General features: G+C 36.4%; 1 protein-coding gene across 1 annotated transcript in view; it reads right to left on the reverse strand.

The window, feature by feature from the left end:
* DOK6 (docking protein 6) overlaps positions 1–17,812 on the reverse strand; it is a 262,715-nt gene that overhangs the window by 42,125 nt on the left and 202,778 nt on the right. Inside the window, exon 7 of the mRNA XM_021386341.1 lies at positions 13,559–13,676. Coding sequence (XP_021242016.1) covers positions 13,559–13,676 — 118 coding nt within the window. The remainder of the gene's footprint in view (positions 1–13,558; positions 13,677–17,812) is intronic.

Genomic DNA, 17,812 nt, shown 5'->3' on the forward strand with positions numbered 1-17,812 from the left:
CTAGGTACCTGGTTCTCAGAAGAGAAGAACAACTACATTTCCCAGAGGACTGTTTGTTGTTACTGTTTTCTGTTCAGAGGGAAAGATAAAAACTGTTCATATATCACGAGATGTCCCTTTTTGCTCTCGCACCCTTTCTGCTCGTCCTGGCAGTGTCTCTCTCCCTAGCTGTCTCATCACCAGCACTAGAGTAAGGCCTTTTTGTTTTTTGGTCACTCTCTCTCATTTTATCTGATTTATTAACTTCAATTTTAATTATATTGTATTACATTGTGTTATTTTGCATTCCGATATCTTATTTAGTAAAGTAGTTTGTTTCTCCTCAGATTGTTGCTGCTGTTCTCTTTTTAGGTCCATTTCCCTGCCCTGTAACCCTTTCCCTTTCCCAGGGCATGGGTCTGTGGGTTCCCCCGCCCCATTAGTCACGGAACCAGGCTGAACCTGCCCGTAAACTGTTGACATTCTTGGTGGAGAATGTCTCCATACACGGCAACTATTATCAATTGTGTTTATGATAGGTACTGCAAGTACACAATACTAATACATAAAGGACAACTAACTGGTGAAATAAACATGTTTCTGACATATTATGTAAAATAAGAATATAAATCTCTTCAGCAAACAAAGTAGGAGGTCTCTTCAGCAGAGCTAAGCTTATCTATAATTGACTGGGATCTCCTACTCTTTTGGTTCTGTTACATAACCTGGAACATTGGACATAATTGTCACCAACTATTTACATTTCATAGACATTTTATGAGAAATGAAAACAACGTTACATAGAAAAGAAGTGAGAAGTGATTTTAAGAGGAACATAATGTAGAATGGGCTCCCATAAAGGATAGATGTATCTTACAAAGAAGGTCTAAGAAGATCCACAATGTGCTGTACCTGGCTATGTGTTTTATGCCTATGAAATCCGATAATCCTATATTAAAATATGGTAGATATGATGGCTTTCTGTTTAATTCCAGTCTTCACTAAATGGTACTTCTTATCTAAGAAACACTTCTGGGAAGTAAAAACACCGGGATGTGAGTTTGATTCAAGGTTGCAGCTGTTAAGAACTAACTAAATAATATATAAGACATGCACATGTGAGATACAGCATTTCTTGATGTATTTTAGCAATAGAGTTTAGAAGAAAATTCACACTGAAAGAACATCTGAGTTATAATATTACTTCCAAAAGTAATGGATGAAACTCTTCATGCTGTAATGATCATTTTATAATAAGGTTTATCTTAACATGTGATATAACAAGGTTTGTTTTAATATGTGCATCTTATCTACATTCATGTACTTCATTTTGATCTGCATAATACTGTTTTGTTTGCTTATTCACAGTGTAGGTTTAAAAATCTTCTTAGAATATTTGTAGGAGATAATCTGGGGAGCAACTGATATATCCATAGTCATGAGTTTTTTATTCATTTCTGTTAGTGAAACTTAAAAACAAAAAAATCCATGCTGTAGCTATCTGGAAAAATGTGATTCTCATAAATGTGTTTGTATAAGGAAAATACACATAAATTTCCAATAAAATGCTACAAAATAATTCTGAATACTTTTCCCCTAGCAAAATTGCTCTTGACAGGTTAATGGCTTTAGTGTCCACTTCAAGAAACAGGCAATTTCGAACACTGCGCACTAAAATTGTACATACACCCTAGCACCATGGTTTAAGAACAGTGCTTGGCTGTCAGATGAGAGATGCCATAATAATTGTTAGATTTGAATGATTCTTCCCCAGGCTGGTGAAGACTGCAAATGCTGTATAAACAGTCAGTCAGTCATATTACCTCTAAGGGGAAGATAATTTACTCTTTTGAGGTCAGCAAAGACAGAGTTCAAAGCTAATTCTATCTCTCTGAATAAAAAATAATTGCAAGCAGCAGGCCAGGACTCATGGAGTCTGGCTTTAGAGCTCCTGCTGGAAAGAGCTGTTCTCAGGGAGATAAGGGCATCATCACTCCCATACTGTTGAGGCTGAATATTGCTTTCTCTAGGTATTAACAAATACTGCAACATTATAGGTGTTGGGACAATTTCATGTTATGCAAAGAAGACTTCATCAAACAATTTCCACAGTTGCAGAGGGATTCTCAGTTTACTTCTTTTCGTCTAATCAAATTTGCAATGTAATACAATTAAAAAAAAAAAAAGAATTGCTTTCATATAGATGTTTTCTAAGTCCACAGTAAATGTACAGGTATTTTATCACATAAAGTAAATCTATATTTCCTTGTAAAAATCCAGCAAAGATCCATGACCATCACAATAAAGATTAACTTCAATCAAAAAGGCTCAAAATAATGACACAGGTCACTGCAGAAATGCACAAAAGCGTTCATGCTACAATGAACTCTGGACATGAGTTATAGGGAAGGGTTTTCATCTTCAATAGGTGAGCAGAGATTTTTTTTCCCAGAGCAAGGATAACTGGCAACAGCTGAGGACAAATGCTTTAACAGCAAATTAACTTATCTTTCTTGTTTAGTTATGAAGGTCTTCTCTTGCATCTTGCTTGGCTTTGAATATTTAGATAAGGAAAATGAGTAAGCATCTAATATTCATAGCAATGATATCATTCAAATTTCCTGTACATTTTCCTTTTTCATAGTAGTTGCATAGTAGCGTAATGTCATTCATGTCCCTGGTAATATACCTGATTTACTGCAGCATAAGCTAAAAAACAGTCACACCTTGAAGATAACAGCTTAAATTGTCTCCCTCCTTGGTATTTTATTACACAATAAACAGTACTGCAAAATTTATGGCTCATTCCTTCAGTTCAATACAAGGTTTGAAGTACAACTAAGGTAATAAGAGTATGTGAAGATGTATCTTGGGCCTTTCTTTATATTTCCTCAGTTCTAAAACACCTTGATGCTGGCCAAATCCATGAGCATAAATGCTGGTCAGCAAATTAGGAAGTCATAAAGAAGATTAAGAAAAAACTTTTTTCTTTTACTGAACGGATACAAGAAGATCAATGGTCTAGAAGTTTTGAGAGTTTTGTGGCCAGTGGCATTGAGAAGAGACCTTCTTACAGCTGTACTACTGTACTGAGAGTAAAAATCAGTTATAGATGCATTCAAAACAGTATATATTATGACTGAAAAATCATGCTCTGGTACAGATAACGTTCAGTATTTGCCAGAGAATCATAGAATTGCTTAGGTTGGAAAGGACCTTCAGGATCATCAAGTCCAACCGCAACCCAACCATACTGCTCTAACTCTAACAACCCACCACTAAATCATGTGCCTGAGCACCACATCCAAACAGTTTTTAAACACATTCAGGGATGGTGACTCAACCACATCCCTGGGGAGCCTGTTCCAGTGCTTAACAACCCTTGCTGTAAAGAAGTTTTTCCTGATACCCAACCTAAACCTCCTCTGGCGCAACTTGAGGCCATTTCCCCTTGTCTTGTCACCTGTCACCAGGGAGAAGAGACCAACCCCACTCTCACCGAAATCACCTTTCAGGTATTTGAAGAGAGCAGTAAGGTCTCCCCTCAGCCTCCTCTTCCCCAGACTAAACAGCCCCAGTTCCTGTAGTCTCTCTTCGTAGGGCATATTCTCCAAGCCCTTCACAAGCCTTGTTGCCCTTCTTTGGACCTGCTCCAGCACCTCAATGTCCTTTCTGTACTGAGGCACCCAAAATTGAACACAGTACTTGAGGTGAGACCTCACCAATGCCAAGTACAGGGGCAGGATTACTTCCCTAGCCCCGCTCACCACACTATTCCTGATACAAGCCAGGATGTCATTGGCCTTCTTGGCCACCTGGGCACACTGCTGGCTCATATTCAGCCGACTGTCCATCAGCACACCAAGGTCCCCTTCCGTCAGGCAGCTTTCCAGCCACTCTTCCCCAAGCCTGTAGGGTTGCCTGGGGTTTTTGTGACCAAACGGCAGGACCTGACACTTGGCCCTATTGAAACTCATACAGTTTACCTTGTCCCATTGATCCAGTCTATCCAGGTCCCTCTGTAAAGCCTCTCTACCCCCAGGCAGATCAACATGCCCTCCCAACTTGGTGTCATCTGCAAACTTACTGAGGGTGCACTCAATCCCCTCATCAAGACCACTGATAAAGATGTTGAATAGAAGAGCCCTCAGCACCAAGCCCTGGGGGACACTGCTCATGACTGGCCGCCAGCTGGATTTAACTCCACTGACCACAACTCTCTGGGCCCGGCCATCCAGCCAGTGTTTCACCCAGCAGAGCATATGCCCATCCAAACCACAGGCAGCCAGCTCTCCGTGAGGATAATGTGGGGGACAGTGTCAAAGGCCTTACTGAAGTCCAGGTAGACCACATCGACAGCCTTACCTTCATCCACTAAGCGGGTCACCTTGTCATAGAATGAAATCATAAACCCATGCTGACTGGGCCTGATCCCTTGGTTGACCTTTAACTGATCCACCAGGTCTCCTGAGATTATCTGTTCCATAACCTTCCCTGGCACCGACATGAGACTGATAGGTCTATAGCTACCAGGATCATCTTTCCAGCCCTTCTTGAAGATGGGTGTCACATATGCTAGTCTCCAGTCAACCGGGACATTCCCTGTTAGCCAGGACTGTCAAAAGATGATGGAGAGCAGCCTGGCAACCACATCCGCTAGCTCCCTCAGCACTCTAGGGTGCAATCCATCTGGCCCCATGGACTTGTGAGTGTCCAGCTTTCGGAGCAAGTCTAAAACCATCTCACCATGGATTGTACATGGCCTATTCTGTTCCCCATCCCCATCTGCCAGCTCAAAGGGCTGTGTGCCCAGGGCGCAACTAGTCTTACTATTAAAGACTGAGGCGAAGAAGGCATTAAGTACCTCAGCCTTATCCTGATCCTTGGTCACTGTGTTGCCCTCAACATCCAACAAGGGATGGAGATTCTCCCTACCCCTCCCCTTTTACGGTTGATGTATTTATAGAAATATTTATTGTTGTTCTTCACCTTAGTGGCTAAGTTCAGTTCTAGCTGGGCTTTGGCTTCTCTAATTTTCTCCCTGCACAGCTTCACTATGTAATTGTAATCCTCATAAATTGCTTGCCCCCTCTTCCAAAGACCATAACCTTTTCTTCTGTTCCTGAGTTGCAGTTTAAGGTCTCTGTTCAGCCAGACTGGTCTTCTACCCCAACGGCTCGTCTTCCATGACTTGGGGATGGTCAGCTCCTGCACCTTTAAAATAACTTCCTTAAAATATTCCCAGCTGTCCTCGGCTCCCATGCCCTCCAGAACTGCCTCCCAAGGGACTCTCTCAACCATGCTCTGAATGAGGCTGAAGCCTGCCCTTCGGAAGTCCAAGGTTGCAGTTTTTCTGACTCCCCTCTGAGGTTCAACAAGGATTGAGAAGTCTATTATTTCACGATCACTTTGCCCCAGATGGCCTCCAACCTTTACATCCCCCCCAAGGCCGTCTCTGTTAACAAACAGCAGGTCCAGGATTTTGCTTCCCCTTGTTGGCTCCTTCCCCAGCTGTGTCAGGAAGTTGTCTCCTACACACTCTGGGAACCTCCAGGATTGTTCTGGGATTGTTGAAGTCCCCCACAAGAACAAGGGGTAGAGACCTCGAGACCTCACCCAACTGTCAATAAAGTATCTTATCCACCACTTCGCCCTGGCTGGGTGGCCTGTAGCAGACTCCCATGATTATGTCAGTCTTATTGGCCTTCACTTTTATCCTAACACATAACCCATCCTTTGCCCCCCTGCTGTTACTTGTTAAAAACAGACTGCCTTAATTAATGTATGGCAATGCTTAAGGAAAAAAATAAGACTGTTCAGAAACAGATCCATGGAAAAGCACTGCACTACAACAGATTGACACTTAAACCAAAATGCACGTACTTGATCAGAGGAAAGTGTTTCTATAAGAGGCATGAAAAGGATAAAAAACTGCTGAGCTATTTCTCAGAATTAAATACCTGCTCTGATGAATGGAGAATAATGAGACAGTTGACAAGACTGAATGAAATACATTTCCATTTTCTAACCCAGAACAGGTTATCTCTTCCATCATAAAATGCTTGTGACATCAAATATTCAGTAATGATAGACTACCATCACACAAGCAGAAGCCCTGCAAAACTGCTGAGACACCCTGGAACAATCTAACAGTAATAATGGATAAAAACAAGGGGCCAGTCTGTCAACAATCATTCAGTCAAACTGATGCTGCATTTATAACAATAACAATGAGAACAGCCTTTTTCAAATTAATGTTTAAGCTCCAACACTTACATAAGCAGGCTGTGAACCCTACTTTCAGCAAGAACATTGCTTGGAAATATTCCTGAAACCTTCTGAACGGTGAAACATCTTGCACCACTTAGAGCTTCACCTCTGCAGTCTGTAGTTAGGATAGGTATGGCTTTATCATGCACTGCTCTGCTATATCATGCTGAATGTTTAGTCAGAAGTAGGGAAGGATAGGCCTTTGATAACTAGTGTAGATCCTAAATCACTGAGCAGCTTACTCCACCCTTCTTCCCTTTTCCATCAAGTCCTTTCTCTCTATTCTCTCTTCCAGTTCAGTAGTACATTCTCCTTTCTTCCGTAAAGCTTTATAGACTAATATTTCATGCATTCTTAAAGTCAGAGCAATAAAATCCTTTCCCAAAAGGCACCTTCATAAAATTTGGAAGGATAAACAAATATCCAGCAGCTAAGCAGCAAACTTACTTCTAGTACTCAAACATGGAGTTGGCAGACTTCAGTTTCAGAATGGATGAAAAACTTTCACTTTGGTGAAATCTTGTTAACGGCACTGGGAAGAAATTCATATTATTATTCACAGTTCTTACTTCTGTGAAAATAATCTTAGTGTCTTACAATGTATCATTCAGATCAAATAAAAAGTTGGCAGGATACAAGCATTCACCAAGATGAAATGGCTTTTTTGAACAAATAGAGAATGAAAGATGTTCTAAATTTTTTTTGAACGTTTCTCTTTTTTCCCTACTTCTGAATAACGCCAGGATGTTTTAATCAGCTAAAATTCACTATGGAGTTTCAAAGAACATATTGTCATGGATTGAATAAATGAACGTACTGTGTAGGGTGTCTATTTAGCTTAAATTGGCATTACCACGAAAATAGTCTGTAATAATAGACTCTATGTCATGTGTTACAAATATTGTTACCATAATATTGTTGCAGATTACTAAAGCAGGATACACGTGATGGACAATATCACAGAAACTTCATGTAGTTGACATTTTATGATACTCTTTCTGTAATAAATATATTGCGAACTTCATAATAAGCAATTAATAGGCAGTTAGGTCAATATTATGTCACTTCAGACAAGGTGTTAAATAGATATTTATAAGATGCCATTTTATATCATGAACATTGGAATGAGAAATAGAGGGAGTTGTATCTTTTTTCCATTTAAAACAGAACACAGTCAATGGTATTTGAAGTCCTTGTGCCTGGCTTCTATTCTCATTACTGCAGGCAAAGCTGATGTTATTAACATTCCCCCACTCTTCCAGTTATACACTCTATTTTCAAATCCAACACTGTTTCTAGATTATAACAATTTTTGTGAACATGTTCTATAGAGGTGTCAATATCAATCATTTTACATTATTTAAAACAATTACTGAAAGAAAAAGAAGTGTAAACAGTTCCTGCAAACAGGCACTAAAGAAAATACATCTTTTTGCTCATGTATATTTCCACAGTTATGCTCGGTTGAGTTTTATTTTTTCCTTTTTTAAGGGGATTAATGCATTCATGATTTTTAGTGTATATATATAGAGAGAGTATACATTTTTCAGCACAGAAATAATTCAATTTATTTAAAATAACAAAAATGAACTATAAAGACTACTGGCAATCTTCTTGATAGTGACTGTAATGATTTAAATAACAAAAAGTATCCTATCTAGAGCAGTTTGGATTTATCACTGAAAAGATTTAATAGAAAAAAGTAGTTTTCACAAAACTGACCTTTGCAAAATAATTTGATTTTCTCTTCAAAATAACACAGTTAACCTTTTTTGCTCAGGCAATCCAATGCCATCTGATGATTAGCATCCATGGAGCTGGCTGCATCGGTTCTCCCACAGCACACGTTCTTTCTTTGAACTATAGTTCTCAAGTACAATTCAGGACCTTGAATTTTATCAGAGAGCAGACAGATCAAGTGCCTGTAGCAGTCCATCTTCAGTCAGTAGCATGCATGTTGTCTTAAGCTAATTCAGGCTAAAACTTCCTGGGTTTGGTTAATATAAGCAAGGGCCAAAGCTTAATTTGCTTCTCATACTGAGTAAGAAGCTACTTTTATTAATGAAATCATTAAGCTAAGATGAAAAAATAGATTAATAGGTTAGAATTTCTGTAACAGATATTGAAAAATTTGTGGGTTTTTTTTTTTTTTTTTTGAGAGGAGAAGAGGCAATTATCCAGTATTTATCTTCTCTTTGAACACTGTTCAGCTTTTCAGTTGTAACCTCAGATTACAGCGCACTTCCTAATGTAGTACAAAACAACGTCATTGACAAGAGCTCTTGCTGGAGGACTAACTACTGAGAGACAGGGCATTACAGCACGAGCCTTAAACGAAATCAGAACTTCTGAATTTGACCACATAATATACTTTTTTAACCTTCTTTGACTTTTCCCTCCTGTTTTTCATGGCTCATAACTGAAAGAATCTCTTATCTCAGCAGCCATTTACCAGAACTAATACTGTTTTGAGCTTGTCAGTAATGCTCCTAACTAGCTACAACAGTTATTGTAAAACAAAATAAAGTCTTTCTTTACTAGTTTCTGAGTAGGACACTACTCATTTCCAATGTGCCATTTTAAAACCAGTCTAGTGGTGACCGAAAATCATAAAACCATGACAACTGTTCTGCACAGAACTTCAAAGTTCAGAAGAAAAGGATCTACTCTGCAGCACAAGACTTAAGAAGCCACATAATACAATCATATTAAACAATGTAGCTCTTACACAGTCTCTACAGTATCTGCTTCAGCTGTCTTTTATTCATATTTCAAATTTTATAGGCTTCATTTACTAATGTGAAAGTTCTGATGAGATTCAGCAGAGGAAATGGGAAGGTGGCAGGCTATAAAGCATTTTAGCTACCGGTAGATGCTTAGTGAAACATTAAGGAATGATCAGATATATTCTAACAGTTTATATCATTCACTTTATTCTAGCATTGAGATTAGATAAGGAAATGAATTCTGTACTCTGTTGCTGGGCATACGAACAAACAATGGAAATGTCAAAATGATGAATGCCCTTCAATTCATTTTACATACTTTAATTGTGGAAAACTACAGAAGACCACACAGGAAATTCCTGCAGGATTAGCCTAAAGAGGGTTGAACAGGAGGATTCAAACTCTTCTAAATATGTAGCAACTCAAATATTCTCTGAGTATTTTTAGCGTTATATCAGTCTTTCTACTGTGAAAATGCTGAAGACTTCCACAACCGGAAGAAGTCATGCGTTTGACTGTCTACCTTTGAAACATAAAGCCTTTTAGCTGAACAGGGTAACTCTACATGTTGTTAAAATATAATCAGAAAAAGAGAAGACTGCGCTCTCTCCTATCAAAGCCAAAAGACAAGGAACAATGCAGGCCTGATTTCTGAGGATATTAGCATTAATGAAGAACCAGAGGTTCTTTTCATTTTGATTTGTGAAAGCAGATTTAGTTTCTCAAATCTGTATTGTGAAATACAAAAATCAGTTTTATCAACAACAAAATTCCTACAGAGAGGCTGGTTTTTATTTCTCTGTTTTTGCTTTTGACATGTTTACAAGCTTAGGTGATGCACTGGCCTTAAGTCCTGTCTCACTGAAGACTGTATTTTTATTTCTTCATGTTCCACATTACATTTAAAAACATAACACACTTAGCAGGAATTTAATCACTTTGTAAAGTGTTTACAATGGAATTTGATAAGCATTTGTGATAAGTAAATTGTGGTAAGTAACTTTCTGTAGAAAAAAAAGCATTACTGTTCTCTTTAATGGGAAAACATGTAAAGTGTTACTGGTTACCCTAATCTTATACAAATACATATTAATTCACATGAGTGCTCTCACAGAAACAGGTAGGATTATGTATGTGGGTAGGTGTTCCTCAAAAACATGTATGCAAAAACAATGTCCAAATAAAGAATATAAACCAGACTCAAACACAACAAGTGACTGAAAGAAATTCTTAATTTAGAATCTCTTAAGAAAGGCCAGACTGTAATTAGATTTTATGAACATAATTTCCTAAGTGTTTTCCATAACTGCAATACAAAAACTAATGCAGGTTTCCACACCAAAATTTTATTTGGCCTGATTTGTTAAATAATATCTAAACCAATTGTATTTAAAATTTGTACTATCTAAATTCTGTAGAGCAAGAACGACAAAACTAAGTTTCATCCAGCTGAAAAATCTATCTGCAATCCTTTTTCATTCTAAGCAAATTTAAACACACAAATGGAAAGTTTTAAAACGTACCAAAATTTAATGTTATTATTTACTGTTTAAGAATACATTTTCTTTACTTAGCAGTTTTTAATATCTTGTGAAACTGCGCTAAACCATATTCCAGATAATAAAAACAAACAATGAGTTATAAGGGTAGATGCTGTTTTCTTTCCTTTAAGTGAAATCATTCTAATGCAGATGTTTAGACTGAAATTTAACCAGATAGCTTTAAAAACGTTGTGGTGTTATATATATATTATACTGTAGAATTTGAAATGAATATTGGTGGTGGTGTGCTACCACTGGGAAAAACCAACCCCCAACTTGTTCCTGTATGTAAAATTAATTAGACAACTAAATTACCACTTTTATTGTAGAGGTGCAATGAAGAACTGAAAGAGTGCAATGACGACCAAATGGAGGAAAAACTATATAAAGAGAAATCAGCCCACAGCATTTTAAGGTAGTTTGGGCAGCCTGTGTTCTTTTAACAGTATTATTCAGTGCTTTAATGTTTTCAGATCTTTACATGAAGGATTTTCATGGGTAGATGGAGGATGATAAACCCAGAATCCATCTATTGAACTGCCTTTTCTCATCTGAAATATAGCCTTTAAAGAAATCCCACAGTCCCCTCATCCTGCCCCTTCTTACTCTACAGCATATTTATTATCAGATCAACTCAAACTACTAATTAAGTTAAATTTGACTGCTAAATAACTCCCAAAGAGCCAATTTAAACAAGGTAGTATGAGCGCATATTCATTTATCTTTATATATCACCAGCTGTTATTAATTAAATTCTAGTTGCCTCAAACTGCAACTCTGAAAGAATTTCCATTAGGCAAACACTTCTGCTCCATATTTAACAGTGTATTTGGATGCTGATTCACTGTAATCAATAGTAATCTGTATATAAGTAGACACAATGATAGTTATGTTATTTTAGAATTTGCAAGACAAGAGGAATGTGAAATGTTCACAATTCTTGAATGTAAAAAGCTTTGTCATAAATACACACTGAGTGCTGAATGAAATTTGATGGATTATTCTCAAAAGAAAAAGTCTTGTCTCTGAAGGGGGCAATATACCTTTTCAAGCGCAGAGAAGATCAGAGCATCAGCAAGTGATTTTTTCCTCTGCAACAACTCCTCTCACCTGTCTGTTGTGGAAGAGTGAGAGTTGGAGTGATGCTCGCAATCTGCTTCCTCACTACCCACCTTCCACCCACATGTGTGAAGCATCTGTGGGCTGATGTTTTGGCAACCAGTAGGTCTCTGCTGTGCAAAGACTACCAGTACAAGCAGGTATTAGAATGAAAGTGTATTTTCTACTCTCTTCTTCTTCACAAATTTACTGCATTTCATTAGTCATAAGCATTGCAGCAGAAAGTTCAAAAAGATCTTCATTATAGATAATGAATAATATTATTGCACATTGAAGTCCTGCAATTGGAGGCAAAGAAAATAGCCCTCTTGGTATATTTCTTAGCCCATTGACAGAACTGGATTTATCTCTCCTGAAACCTACTACACCTTCTCAAGTATCAGCCATCACAGTACATGTAAGAGGAATGAAAATCTTATGTTCTGAAATATTTAATTGTCCCATGGTTCAGAGAAAGTGTGAACAAAATCTGCCTACTTCCAAAAAAAGCAGAATTCTTACATTTTTAATAATACACTTCCAATATGTTGCCTCCTGCAGAGCCAGCTGGTATGCATACTGAGTGAGCATTCAATGTATGAACTTTTGCTTTCCTTTAAATTGTACTGAATTACAAAGACCATTATGAGAAACAATAGATGCAGCAAAGAACGAACAATGTTCATTTCTCTCACTTTATATATGTCATAACACTTACTATTCTTTCTCCAAAGGATGTGCTCAACATGAATGTAAGAAGAGGAACCCTAACACCTTGACAAATTATCTTTTCTTTTTCTTGCATTTTTATTGTGTTCATAAATGATAACATTATATAATTAATGTTTTAAGGTGATCTACTAGCACAACTTTTTTCACAACCAACTTCTGAAAGGTTATTTTCTTTTTTTCATTAATGTAATTTAACTGTAAGTCCATAACAATGATTAGAACTTCACTTTGTCCTTGTTGGATGAGGGCTCAGGAAAAACAAATGCTGTACCCTTTAATGAGTCACCTATTGAATTCACAGCTCACCTGCTGATTTTAATTTATGTGATAATTTACAAAACAAAATACTTCATGGCTTTCATCTATATACTGCATGAAAGCATGTAATACGTTTTGTTGGACTTGGTACTCTGGTTTGTGAGCAGTTTCTAGCTTCCTATCTAAATGTAAATTGCTTATGCAAACAGCTTATTACAAGGGAATTGAAATGAAATCCTTAAGCTCTTGATTAAGGAATACGTTTATTACAGTTTTGTTTTTTTAAAAAAGTGAAAACAATACTATTAATTACTGCCTACATTTTAAACGTAATGATAATTTCAATTTCCTAAAAGATACAAATTAATTTCAGCTTGAGAGCAGTGAATTCTCCTCCTCCCCAACTTACATTAATTACAGCATCTAAAGTCATAAGCAAATAGACTAGAATCTATGTATATGAAGGAGACTTGGACACTGAAAAAGATGATATGTATATTTTGTGGGTCCGTAAGTCAGCCTAATACACAGTTCATATATATGATCCTCTGAACAAATTCATCAAGAGTACCTCTTATTCCTAGAATTCCTTTGTTTTAATCTAGCAACTCGTACATCTTATGTAGATTTAATTGCGCACCCTGAGGTGTCCAAATACATACACAATCTTCTTGGAAGAAAAGTACTAAAGCATCCTGACCCTCATTAGCTACTGAGAAGCTACACTGAGCCAAATTGTTCATCTGATTTTATGTAGCGATTCTAGGAAGAATTTTCACCAGTAGTTTACAAACTGACTGAAAGAAACCTGGTTTATGTAAATTTGGGAATCCTACTGTGGCTCCTGACAATTGATAAAATGAAAAGGAGAGAAAAATACCAGTGACACTAAAAAGCAATTTGCATGAATTCTGGTCAAATAGAAAGAAGTTGATGGATGTGGCATATACTTGCCTTGTAAACTGTAGATTTCTCCAACGCTGTTCTGCCGGGTGATATGATGCCAATATGCACTACGAGGAAGTGAGATCGACTTGGATAATGTCATTGGTTCAGATAGACTGGTCTGGAGCTAAAAAATAAAGCAAACATAAGGGGGAGATCACACATAACTGTACTTGATAGATAGATCTAAAAGCTATAAATTGAACCAATGTCATTATGAAGATACTGTTTACTGAATTACCACAGAAAGGCACTTGAAATTATTTAAGTGCCTTATAAGAACCAGCATAACGAATGCTCAGGAAAAAACTGCAAACATATATATGGTTATACAGGTTTTTTTTTTTTTGGCAGAAGTTAATATTAGCACACAGAGATATGTCTCTATTAGTTTACAGCTATTCTTGCTGCTACCAGCATTTTGATGGATTAGAGTATCTCTGGTATCCTATAGATTTCTACAGTCACATTCCTTTTTGGTCATTTAACCTGTATATTGGATTGAATATGCAGAAAGAATCTGAGACAACCAGCAGAGAATTAGTAATGAGGAGTCATTACTTTCCTAATCCTCCATTCAGGCAGAGGCATCTCATCACCAGTGGCAGGCGACAACCTCCAGAGCAAATTTTCCATTTTCAGTGACTTTATGTAACTTAAGCCATGAATTACATAATAAGTATCCATGTGTACAAGAGCTACAGCACAGAAACCTAACAAGAGGAACATAAACTTCATTAAAGACAGTTCTGTCTCCAAAACAGATCTGAAATGAGATACAAAAGAAAGTCAAGACTAAACTACAGGAAAAAAAAGAATGACAGAGATTTTGCATGCTGATAATCTTTTTGGATACACCCATATTTCTTATGCTTTCTCTGTCTAGAAGAGAGGAGAAATTATCTGCAAAATTTGTGCATCTCTGGCTTTAAGGAATGTAAAATACAGTAGGTAATTTGTATCTAATAAATCAAGATGACTCTGTGGAGCATGCCATTTCTTCAGGAGATGTTTAGAAGGATCAACACTAGAAGGATCAATTGCACTTAAGGATTTAGAGTGGACACCCCCTTAATTTCAGGAGTAGGACCAGGATGGTGGTCCAAAAGAGTATGCGTACAAACCCACATTTTCAGAGAGTCCAGCTACACAGCAAAATGTATTCAAGGCCTGGATCATTTACTGCAGGCTAATGATTAACGCTGAGGAAATCCTCATTCAGAATCATAATGCAAAATTCAAAAATCCATTTTCATCTGTACAAATACATGATGTTCAGTAATATTAATAAAATATTATAAATTATAAATATGTATAAAAAGCCTATCTTTTTTAGAAACACAATCTAAAGATCTTCAATTATTTCATTTTTAATCACTAATACATACTCATGTGTGGCAGATATGTAATTACTTCAGTTATTGTTTTCTTGAGAATTGTCATCGGAACTACCCCCTTTCTACAGCTAATGTCTTCTCAGCTCAATTATAGCCAATATTCCATTTCATTTGTCAGTGGTGCAGATAATCACTACAAGCTATACAATATGAAGAAAAGAGCATAAAAAACATTTTGATCATTAAGTTCAAAAGCTTTACAATTCTGTTTTGGGGTGACTTATGAATTTAAGTTTTGCAATGCAAAGAATTTCCTTTATTGTGGAGATCAAAGCAATATCAAACCTTTGAAGAATTACTCTCTAAGTTATGATATTATCTTATTACAGCACTGGTAACAGGTTTAACTTTCTTATAATTATAAATAATAAATAAAAATAAATAAAACATAATGTAACACAGATTGTTCATAGTTTGTTCACCTAAAAGGTAATCTTAAGTGTTAAGACAATAGGCAAAACTCATTATTACTATGCATTATATACAAATTACAGTAAAGAGAACCACTTTGTCTACGGTTCATTGTCTCAAATCTAAATCCATGGAGTAGACAGAAGTGGTTAAAGCTCTATGCTTATTCCTGATCAGAGGTGATTGGTTCTTGCCTGATCTGACCAACAATGATGCAGAACAGCTGTATATACTAAATCTTTGAAAAAAAAACCATTCTTCCTATAAATTAAGAACTACTGTAGTACATTGTGAGCATTCACAATACTTTGTTTCCCCAGATTCTCTCATTAAAGAACAATTTTAAGGTCACCTTTTGAGTAAGAAGTATCAATATATCTAACTACAGTAGGGCCAGGTGAACTAGATTTCTTTGGGGACACCATAGAGAGAAAAAACAATTTATCTTTTATGAGAATATTATCCTCAGAAAACAAACAAAAAACCAACCCCTTCAAACTTTAAAATATACTGTTAGCTTTGTTATGAAATTGAGAACTTAAAATATAAACACAAATTGAAGACCTTATCATCTTATCTATTATATAATGGATGACAATTTAATTGTACATTAATTTGTTCACAAAGTTATTCAAAATAATTGCTAGATCATTAGTAACCACAGTTTCTTTCTGTAGCTTCATCAATAAAAACCAAGGCTATGGGGCAAACGTACATTATAATGATAGAAGGCTCACTCCTACAAATTGCTGTTTGCAAAAATATTGTTGTGTTCAAAGAAAAATGGATACTCTACTGACAGAAACCTGCTTTCTGTAGAGAACATCTTATGTGATAGACTGTGGGTGCTTCAAATAAAAATCTTGAAATCAAGGGGAAGAAATTAGGCGTATAAACACTCATACAATCAATTACTTATATGTTATTAAATAGCTTTTTGCTATATAAATTACTACAGATTAAACAAGGCTTCAATTTACAGAGATCTACTGTTTCGGAATCCCTTTTCCACAAGTGTAAATAAACTTCTGTTAGTTAACACTGTTAAAAACAGTTTGCAGATTATAGAAGATGAACCATAATTGTTAACTTGTTGCATAATTAGTCACACAGGTTTGAGACTTCTGGTGCTACAGGCCAGTGGAAGAGATCACTCTGGGTGAGTTTAGAGACTTTATCCTAGCTATTCTTCTTCCCTTTCAACTTCTTGTTAACAAACCAAACCAAACCAAACCAAACCAAACCAAACCAAACCAAACCAAACCAAACCAAACCAAACCAGAATTGTCCTTAGCATTTTTCTGATTTAGCTAACTCAGAGAACATTTTCTTATGGAAAAATGAAGTAAATAACCTTTAATTTCCTTCTTTTCTCTAAACATGTAAACCATCAGTTTCCTACAAAATTTATTTCTGTCCTTAATTTAACATAAATATAGCAATTCAAAAATTACATCACCTATCTCCTTAGGCTTATTTTCCAATTACAAAATTAAACCAACAGCTCTAAGTATGGAGGCCAATGTTCTGCTGTTGCTTCCAGCCCTGGTGCATTCTCCTCAAGAGCTGGCAAAATGTGTTCAGATGCATTAGCATTAAGTGCTCAGAAAGGGTCCACAACAGCAGAGATGACAGCACAGTCACACAGAATAAATAAACACTTTTCTCTATGAATGAACTGTCCTTATCTTTGCTTACTAGGTCTAGAAATACAGAGGAAAGTAGAAGCTACATACCAAATAAAGCTTGCTAATATAATAATATAGCATTAACTAAAGCACACATCTAGAATGATTTTGCTACAAATATTTCTCAATTCAAATAAGACTTCAAGAAATGAAAAGCATAATCCAGACTTTCTTGCTCATCTTGTGAGGGAGAAAATTAGGTTGTAATTAGAATGTGGGAGAAAAATATAAATGCATACATGAAAAACACACTAACTCAGATCTTTCTGGTGGGAACATTAACAAAAAAAATCCATCTCTGAAGCTTTCATTATCTGATGTAAAATACCCAGTACTTAGGTTTCCTCTAGTTTCTTACAAAATCTTTTTTTTGATAAGATACATTTCACATGGTGGACACTACATTCAATTCTTGATTATTGAAAAGAACTGAAGTTATATGAAGCTTACCTTTGCCAGTGACAACTTATAATACTTAAAGGACTATTTGATTAAGATAGGAATGAAAAAAAAATCTGTTGCCATAAGTTGTTCCCCATATTTTTCATTATTGTTCTTTCATGAAAGGGCCTAAATTTTTATTTTAGTTCCCACAGGGCAACTCCACTGACTTAAACAGATTTGTTACTCTGATGTCAATAATGAATACAATTCCAAGAATGGAGCCTGGGCTATGAGCTGTGATTTGTTTAGCATATTATTATCTAATTTTCTGTTTGCATTAGAGAAGTCAAAACCCAGAAGGTGACAGGAAATAGATTTGACTT

The sequence above is a fragment of the Numida meleagris genome, chromosome 2 (assembly GCF_002078875.1).
Source record: "Numida meleagris isolate 19003 breed g44 Domestic line chromosome 2, NumMel1.0, whole genome shotgun sequence".
Classification (NCBI taxonomy): Eukaryota; Metazoa; Chordata; class Aves; order Galliformes; family Numididae; genus Numida; species Numida meleagris.